The sequence below is a fragment of the Dendrobates tinctorius genome, unplaced genomic scaffold (assembly GCF_039654945.1).
Source record: "Dendrobates tinctorius isolate UK_male_01 unplaced genomic scaffold, ASM3965494v1 ptg000028l, whole genome shotgun sequence".
NCBI classification, from domain to species: Eukaryota; Metazoa; Chordata; class Amphibia; order Anura; family Dendrobatidae; genus Dendrobates; species Dendrobates tinctorius.
The window spans coordinates 84,744,000-84,754,197 of record NW_027361696.1 but is presented as its reverse complement, the minus strand read 5'-3'; the positions used below and the strand labels follow the sequence as shown (position 1 = coordinate 84,754,197).

General features: G+C 40.1%; 1 protein-coding gene across 1 annotated transcript in view; it reads right to left on the bottom strand.

Annotated features, from left to right (window-relative positions):
- Positions 1-1,639: 1,639 nt before the first annotated feature.
- Positions 1,640-10,198, bottom strand: part of KCNJ14 (potassium inwardly rectifying channel subfamily J member 14) — a 99,760-nt gene continuing 91,201 nt past the window's right edge. The window contains exons 2-3 of the mRNA XM_073569899.1: positions 7,043-7,897; positions 1,640-2,607 (exon numbers count right to left, since the gene is read on the bottom strand). Of these exons, the coding sequence (XP_073426000.1) occupies positions 2,038-2,607; positions 7,043-7,813 (1,341 nt within the window). The 5' untranslated portion in view covers positions 7,814-7,897 and the 3' untranslated portion in view covers positions 1,640-2,037. The remainder of the gene's footprint in view (positions 2,608-7,042; positions 7,898-10,198) is intronic.

Sequence of the window (10,198 nt, the reverse complement as noted above, 5' to 3'; positions counted from 1 at the left end):
AAGGAACAACCACGGGAAGGGCAGTCTCCAATGAAGGAAACCACCTATGCCAAAACATGGTATCCATCCACAGACAGCTGTTGCGGGGTATTGCCCCTCATCAGTGTGGAGTAGGAAACTGATGGAAACCTGGCTAGTCATTGCTTGCGTTGAGAAACGTGATGGTGTCTCCGCGGCTTGTGTTTTGCATGTTTTTGCATATTTCCCATAAGGGATGGGGGCATTGCTCTAGAATCACTGCGTTGAGAAACATGTGATGGTGTCTCCGCAGTGTTGAATGTTGATCTCCACGAGTTCATTCATCCTCATTTTTCAGTCTTTTACTAGGCATTGCTCCTACTAGCCAGTTTGCTACTCCACACTGATGAGGGGCAATACCCTGAAACAGCTGTCTGTGGATGGATACCATGTTTTGGCATAGGTGGTTTCCTTCATTGGAGACTGCCCTTCCCGTGGTTGTTCCTTCCCGGGGAAAGACCTGGTTAGTCATTGCTTGCGTTGAGAAACATGTGATGGTGTCTCCGCGGCTTGTGTTTTGCATGTTTTTGCATATTTCCCATAAGGGATGGGGGCATTGCTCTAGAATCACTGCATTGAGAAACATGTGATGGTGTCTCCGCAGTGTTGGATGTTGATCTCCATGAGTTCATTCATCCTCATTTTTCAGAGTCTTTTACTAGGCATTGCTCCTACTAGCCAGTTTCCTACCCTACACTGATGAAGGGCAATACCCTGAAACAGCTGTCTGTGGATGGATACCATGTTTTGGCATAGGTGGTTTCCTTCATTGGAGACTGCCCTTCCTGTGGTTGTTCCTTCCCGGGGAAAGACCTGGCTAGTCATTGCTTGCATTGAGAAACATGTGATGATGTCTCCGCGGCTTGTGCTTTGCATATGAGAAGTAAGATTCTCTGATCTGATGAGACAAAGATAGAACTTTTTGGTGATCATTCTAAGCGGTATGTGTGGAGAAAATCAGGCAATGCTCATCACCTGCCCAATACAATGCCAACAGTGAAACATGCTATGGGGGTGTTTTTCAGCTGCAGGGACAGGATGACTGGTTGCAAATGAAGGAAGTACCGAGATATCCTGGATGAAAACCTCTTCCAGAGTGCTCTGGAGCTCAGACTTGGCTGAAGGTTCACCTTCCAACAAGACAATGACGCTAAGCACACCGCTAAAACAACAATGGCATGGCTTCAGAACAACTCTATGCCATTCTTGACTGGCCCAGCCAGAGCCCTGACCTAAACCCAATTGAGCATCTCTGGAGAGACCTGAAAATGGATGTCCACCAACATTCACCATCTAACCTGACAGAACTGGAGAGGATCTGCAAGGAAGAATGGCAGAGGATCCCCAAATCCAGGTGTGAAAAACTTGTTGCATCATTCCCAAGAAGACTCATGGCTGTACTAGCTCAAAAGAGTGCTCCTCCTCAATACTGAGCAAAGGGTCTGAATATGTGATATTTCAGTTTTTCTTTTTTAGTAAATTTGCAAAAATTTCTACATTTCCTGGTTTTTTTCAGTCAAGATGGGGTGCAGAGTGTACATTAATGAGAAAAAAATGAACTTATTTGACTTTACCAAATGACTGCAATGAAACAAAGAGTGAAAAATTTAAAGGGATCTGAATACTTTCCTTACCCACTGTACATGTAAGTAATAAATTCTTGGCTACTCAGAATCACACAAAAAAAGAATAAGCAGCATTTTCTGAAAACAATTAAACAAAAACTATCTAGTATCAGAAAGTAAATTACTTGAGTGACTTGTTATTAACACGAAGATCACTTCACAAATCATGGTGGCGAAGAAACGCCAATAGTAGTTTTGTATGAATACGTCTGATCTCCTACTCCATTAAAAATTACTTCATCCCCATACCAGAAACCCTATTTTCATGTAAAAAGATGCAGGAGTAAAAAATATTTCTTCTGCATGTATATTTCCATACTACCATGAATTTCTGTCTGCCCTTTTCACCCCTAATGCCCACCCAATAATGGTCAATGTAGAATCACTCAGAAAATCATGTTAGTAATATTTCTTCTAAGGGATCTACAACCCTAAGCATGTCTAACTCAAGTGAAACCTCTGGATTTAGTGATTTCGTGTCCATAAGGGCAGGTGGCTCTTCATCACAGATGCCGTTAAGGGCCACTTCGTTCTCATAGCAGAATGAACTGCGAGACACTATTGAGTATTTTCTTTCAGAAAGCTTTTTGGCGCTGCATGTTGGTGTACTTGAGACTTCATAAGTGCGATGAAAGTGTAGGTAGTCTACCTCATAGTGATTGCGTTTTTCAAAAAGAACTGGTTCAAATCTGCAACCCCATAAGATCTCAGAAGGAAGATAGGAACTCCGACACTGAGTAGTCATTGCTGTGGCCTCCACCATTCCTTCTAGAATGACTACCAACTCAAAGTTTGCCGTTTCCAGATCTGCTTTGCCAATCTCATACAAAGGACTTTCTTCATCAATCTCATGAACAATGGTAACTGGAGAAACCAGAAATATTCTGTCCGTACCACTGTCAAATCCAACATTGATATCGGAATGGTCTAATGGAAGGTATTCTCCTTCTGGGGTGACTCTAGGCTGTTAAAAAACATAGATGAAAACACAAATGAAAATTGGAATAAATGCACATAGTAGAAGACTATAATAAAATATAAACAACTAATAAGGAGCAGGTACGATGTTGGATACAAATGCCTTTGCAGTCACGTTTTAAGTATTTCTGGAAGTGACATTTAGAAATTTGGCACTAAAATACAATGTGACTGCAAGCGGACACATTGCAGGATCTTGAGTTAGGGCCAAGTATATAAGGGTTGTAAAGGTAACGAAATAAGATAAAAGATGACCTGAATCATAATCTAAAGGTTTGTAAAACTAAATAAGAATTTACAATTTAGTAAAAATTCAAAATTCAGTAAAATTATTTCAACCCTGGCCAGTCCAGTATTGAAAATATCATACTACATATATTATAAAAGAATGGTATAAAACATTTTTTGGAACGAATGATTGTTGAATAATGTGACATTCATATTATGTAATTTTGGCCCAAAATCCAAAAATATCATTATGCAATTTTCTTAGAAAATATATCCTAAACTCAAAATCGGATTATTCTCTCCGGATCATAAGTTAACATTGGAGGGAAATTAAATCCTGTAACCCAATACATCCGGCACATTTTTTTCCTGGTGTTTCTGCCAGTGCGACCTTGGATGCCAGTAGATAAATACTCAACTAATTATTGCTAAGAATAGAACCCTCTAGTTATGAAGGATAAAATAACATTTCTTAAATTCTACAGCCCAGATTCAGTGGTTTGTCAAGAGTTTAGTCTCGAGACTTGCAAATGTACTTGGGACGTTTACGGTAGAAAATTGATAAAAAGGCAACAAGTTGCAAATTCTGGAATTCAATGTGGAATAGGAGTTAATGGTTTGGGGTAGAGGAATTGAGGTGCAGTTGGTAGCTAGGCACCACGAGACCTGAGTAGGCTGAGCTTTACTCTAGCAACATAATATGACTGCATCCAGCATCCCAGCCACACATCTACTCATGTGCAGAACATTTACCAGAATATGTTTTCTACATTAAAATTTTTTTATATAGAATATATATATATATATATATATATATTGCTCAAAAAAGTAAACGGAACACTTAAACAACAAAATGTAACTCCAAGTCAGTCACACTTCTGTGAAATCAACACTGATTGTGATTCAATTTCTCCTTCTGTTGTGCCAATGAAATAAACAACAGGTAGAAATGATAGGAAGGTCACTAACATCCATGTGTCTGCTCACTAAGAGTGTCTAGTGTTACCTTTATTTTTTGAGCAGTGTGTGTGTATATATATATATATATATACACACACACACACACACACACACACACACACACACACATACACACAGGGTGGGCCATTTATATATTGGTACACCTAAATAAAATGGGAATGGTTGGTGATATCAACTTCCTGTTTGTGGCACATTAGTATATGGGAGGGGTGAACATTTCAAGATGGATGGTGACCATGACAGCAATTTTGAAGTCAGCTACTTTGGATCCAACTTTATTTTTTTCAATGGGAAGAGGGTCATGTGACACATCAAACTTATTGAGAATTTCACAAGAAAAACAATGGTGTGCTTGGTTTTAATGTAACTTAATTCTTTTATGAGTTATTTACAAGTTTATGACCACTTATAAAATGTGTTTAAAGTGCTGTCCATTGTGTTGGATTGTCAATGCAACCCTCTTCTCCCACTCTTGACACACTGATAGCAACGCCGCAGAAGAAATGCTAGTCTAAGGGGGTCAGATTCCTTGTAGGAATGCTCAGACCTGATATTCATAATGTGGTGGTGCACCATCTTGCTGGAAAAATTCAGGGAACGTGCCATCTTCAGTGCATAAAGAGGGCAACACATCATCATGTAGCAATTTCAGATATTCAGTGGCATTGAGGTTTCCATTGATGAAGAATGGCCCCAGTATCTTTGTACCCCATACACCACACCATACCATCAATTATGGGTGTCAGGTCTGAGCATTCCTACATGAACAGTTTTCTGGAAAGTGGATTGGTTGTCATGGGCCAGTTGAATGGCCACCACGGTCTCCTGATCTGACCCCATTAAACTTTTATCTTTGGGGTCACCTGAAGGCAATTGTCTATGCTGTGACGATATGAGATGTGCAGCATCTGAAACAACGGACACTGGAAGCCTGTGTTAGCATTTCTTCTGAGGTGTTGCTATCAGTGTGTCAAGAGTGGGAAAAGAGCGTTGCATTGACAATCCAGCACAATGGGCAGCACTTTGAACACATTTTATGAGTGGTCATAAACTTGTAAATAACTCATGAAAGATTAAAGTTACGTTTAAACCAAGCACACTATTGTTTTCCTTGTGAAATTCTCAATACGTTTGATGTGTCAAATGACCCTTTTCCCATTGAAAAAAATAAAGTTGGATCCAAAATGGCCCACTTCAAAAAGGCCACCATGGTCACCACCCATCTTGAAAAGTTTCCCCCTCCCATATAATAATGTGCCACATACAGGAAGTTGATGTCATCAACTATTCCCATTTTATTTAGTTGTATCCATATAAATGGCCCACCCTGTATGTTTATATTGTGTGTGTGTGTGCCTATTCTGGGACAGATCATCAATGTGGTCATTGAGCATCTACGGTACCCCCTTTTTCAGTAGTTCTGCAGCTGAATCCTGTTCTTTAGAGGGCTATTGCCTCTTCAATTCGCTGATAGGTGTGAGTCCCAAAGGACAGGCTCCCATAATCCCACACTGACGGACTCTCCCCATAGTTTTACTGGCAATGGCAGACAACTCTTTACTGATTTCAATAGAAAATGAAGCTGCTGATGGCTGCTCTGAACAGAAAAATTGGGTGCACAGGACCTCTGTGATACTAGCAGATGAGGTTTTTAGAGTCTCAAGTTGGAATACCCCTTTATTACAATTTATACTGAAATTTAACTTGCCTGATCATTCTTTTCCATGACATCATCTGTTTGAGGAATTTGGGAGACCCCCCCATATATCAGATAGCCATATCATCAAGCCAAAATCTACTGGTTTAGTTGAGTTTTTTTCTTGTATATAGGGGTCTTTAAGCCAAGTAATTATAGGCAAGAATGGTAATTATCTGCCTCTGTCTTTTCGATAACTAATTTTCTTTTATTTAAAAGATTTTAGTGCGTAATTAAAAAGACACCGAGTGCATGGAATTGTAACAGTGGCACAGGGAGGTCCTAATCCTAATAGTTATTAATGTCACATAATCATGTAGTCTAGGTTTATCACTTGTCACCCCGATCTGAATATTTCTTCTCTAGTTTCTATACTTTGAGACATAAAAAATGTGCTACTTGCAAATGTGTTGCAGAGTAGGTGATGGATGCAAAGATTTGCAGTATATCCTTAAATTTCTGGGGGGTTTTCACCATGAATGGATAGGTATCTAAATATCACATTATTCTGTATACAATGAAAAATTGTTGCAGATCTTTAAAGAGTTAATCGTCATTTTACATTTTAATCTATAAATCATTGGTACACATGAAAATAAGAAACTTCCGCATTTATCATCCACTCCTGGTTTTGGTTTACAAATACTGATGTAAAATACTGACCAAATACCGAATGTGTGATCGTGGTCTTTTGGGGGATTCATCAACTTAAAATTATACTTGAATTATCCTTGGTGAGGGAGGAAACCTCCCCAAAAAGTAGGTTGCTAAGTTAGAATTTTTGTAGCCTTTATTAGCTGAAAATGGGTGGCATTTTGGCTGATCAATTTCTTAGGTGTGTGACCGGCTCAACTTCACAAAGGCACCACCAGCAACTTAGAGGTGGATCATTACACTTTATACGTGCTAGAACTTTTACAACTAGCAGAGGTGGCCTTTTCTCTGCCAGTTCATGATGCTTTGGTCTTCTTGGTGGCGCTTCGAGAAGATGCAAATCAATACATGCTAAGTGAACTCCACCACTCAATTAGGTTGAGGGACACTTTCCCAGGACAGTCAAAGCATTTGGTTGACCGTCCAATCAAGGAAACTAGACAGAGGGCTGACTTGGCAATTCAGTGGTCCTGGCGCCATGTTTAAGCTTCCTATTCTCTATTCCAAGTTACAGTTTTTATTTTGCTTGGCTGCTACCTGTTGTGTTTTTCTGTATTACTATTTTGTGTTCTGATCCAGCTATTACTAAACAACTTTTCTGGATTAACCCATAGATGACCGCTCAAGTTTGACCTCAGACTGTTTAATTTTTCCTAAAATCTCTGCCTGCCTCTCCTGGCTTTCCCTGACATATGGTTCAGATTCTGTCATTTACTGGTAATTCTATTTTTGATCATGTAATATTTCTTAATTTAATTAATATAAGTGGCTTGTGCTTTTTTGTGCACTAGAAAAATATCCACCCTCAATCCACCATGATTCTTTATGAAAAAACAAAGCCTTTTACTGCATTGTCTCTTACCTGCAGGAGCTGTGCTCGTACATGGGCTTCTACTAAATGGCTTTTCCGTAGATTTGCGACTCTCCACATGAGACACAATTTGCCATCTCTTAAAGCTATGATTGCATTTTCTGTGAACACAAGAGTTTCATTTCTTTTTTTTGGTTTGGCAATTTTTGCCATGATGGCTCCAATAATGAAGGCATCAATTATGCATCCCACGATGCACTGCAGTACTACGGTCAATACCGCCAATGGGCATTCCTCTGTAACACTTCGAAATCCATAGCCAATGGAAGTTTGAGTTTCTAAAGAAAAAAGGAAGGCTGCCATAAAGCTGGTGACTTGTAAGAAACATGGAGGGGCAGGGGTCTCCTCTGACCCAGATACAGGTGGTGGAGCCAAGTCCCCATGCAATGAGGCAATGAGCCAAAAAGAGAAACCAAAAATAAGCCAGGAAACTACAAAAGTAAAGGAAAAGATGAGAAACATCCACCTCCAGCGAATGTCCACACACGTGGTAAAGAGGTCAGTCAAGTAACGTTGGCTCTTCTCACTGAGGTTGATAAACTCTACATTGCAATGACCATCTTTCTGCACAAATCGGCTGCGCTGCCGGACAGGCCTAGTGTGTACTTTCCCGTTACGGTAGGCAGTTGGCTTCATACCCTGAGTTAGTTCTGATTCTTCTTCCTCACGTAGTGGGTCGGGAATTTCTGCACTGAATCGACGCATGGCACGTGCTACTCCCATGGTTAGGGCACCGCGAGGAAGCATGGCGGTGCTACCCATCCTATGATTGTAGATTTGGTCTGAAAGTCAGGATCCCGGTTTTAAAGGCACAAAATGCTCATGATGCAGAACTTTTACCCAATCCTACAACAAAAAAAAAGAGAAGCAATAGTAAATGTGTGCAAGAAAAATGTATCTGTACATATGCATAGAGAGACATTTTAGATTATAAGCCTGTTGAGCAATATTTATCTGCATGGGTTTCCATTTTTAGTAAAGTTGACAACGAATGAAACATAGTACATAGCTCAGTGATTGGCTGCATCGGTGATGTGAACTGCAATGTGATGTCACCACTGCAACCAAAATACACAAACTGGAGCATCGGCGGGCAGTCGGCAGTGGAACGGGGGAGGATGGCTAGTATTTATCTCTGTTATACTGTGTTACCAAGGTTTTGTCCCTCGGACAATTTTTGAGTGTTCGTGATAGATTTTTTCATGCTGATTTCAGAAATGACTTCAGATTTTTTTGTATCACGTAAGGTTTTTGAGAAATGATGCAAAACATAATATTCTGTTATAATTCTAAAAACTCATATGAACTTTTTCTGAAACAGTATATTCTGAATTTTCCACTGAAATAACATAAATCGCTGACCTACACATATGCAACCACTTATTATGCGAATTCCGCGCAGGCACAATCATTCGGTTTACTGTGTACAGAGCATACCACATCTCCTGGGCAGGGGAGGAATCAAAAGACAAATACTGACATACATAGAGCATGGCTGAATGGATTCCGACCTTCAATGCCGATCGCTGTTCAATGATATGGAGAGAGCAGAGAGATCATGTAACAGATTGCTATTTCTGCCTTACAAATGTAACAGGATATTCAGCAAAGAACAAGAAGTCAATAGAATATCCTAATCTTCCTTCATCCATCAGACCAGTGCCACATGATGAAAGTCTTCATGTTCCAAAGCTGCCCAAAGTATGGACAATGGAGGATGACAAAGATCAACTAACAATGTCAGTGGAAAATGAAACTGCTGCAGACCCAGACTTTGAGCCTTCTACATCTAATCCGCATCTGTTCAGTCAAGATGATCTGAGTGACTGGGTCAGAGATTTGAATTTGTCAAAGAGGCAGGCAGAATTATTGGGATCAAGGCTACAAGAACGGAATTTCTTATTACCAGGTTTCTGTTTTTCGCAGTCATCAAGAAGACCTTAATCAATTTATCAACCATGTCGACAGTTTAACCTTTTGCAACTACGTCTTGGGGTTGTTTGGTGCTCTTGGATGCGAACATGACTCGAAGGAATGGTAACTGTTAATTGGCTCGTCAGCTTTAAGTCTGAAGGCTGTTTTACTACACAATGGAAATATCTATTCTATACCTATTGGACATGCTGTACACATGAAAGAAACGTATGAGAACATGGAATTACTGTTGACCCCCATTAATTATAGAAATTATAACTGGAACATATGTGGTGATCTAAAAGTTTCTGCACTTCTTCTTGGACTGAAGCTTGGATATATCAAGTATTGTTGTTTCATTTGTGAGTGGGACAGTCGTGCACGAGAAATGCACTATTTCAGAAAGGACTGGCCACTCTGTGAAAACTTGGTTGCTGGACAGGAGAATGTTAAACATAATCCTCTCGTTGATCCAGCAAAGATATTTCTCCCTCCTTTGCATATTAAACTTGGGCTTATGAAGAATTTTGTCAAAAGGATTGAATGAAGAATCGGAAGCCTTTTCTTCCTTGCAACAGAAATTTCCAAGAATAAGTGATGCAAAGGTTAAATAAGGTATTTTTATTGGCCCACAGATCATAGATATAATGAATGACAGCAGCTTTGATTGTCTTTTGCAAACTACTGAACAAGTGGCAAGGAGAGCCTTTAAAGATGAGACCTTCAACTTCCTTGAAAACAGCAGGGCATCGAACTTTGAACAACTCGTGGACAACCTGCTCACAGCATATCATTTGATGAATTTTTTTTTTAACAGCTGACATGTGCCTGCAATAGGCGCAAGTGGAATCGCGATCCACCCAAACCTATTAAGTAGTTAAATGCAGCTCTCAAACTCTGACAGTGGGCATTTAAAAGCACTTCAGGATGCCGGTCTGGAAATACGGGCAGCGATGACCCCCATCACGTGATCGGGGGTCATCGCTGCATTGCCATCACAACCAGAGGTCTCCTCGAGACCTCTATGGTTGTTGATGGCAGATTGCTATGGTCGGCGCTCAGAGCAAGCCTGTATTTCTGCTGCATAGAGGTGATCTGAGCAACCTCTATGTAGCAGAGACGAACACGCTATGCCAGCTTCTAGCCTCCTATGGAGGCTACTAAAGCATGCCAAAAGTTAAAAAAAAGTGTTTAAATATATAAAAAAATAAAAAAAACAAAAGTTCGAATCAC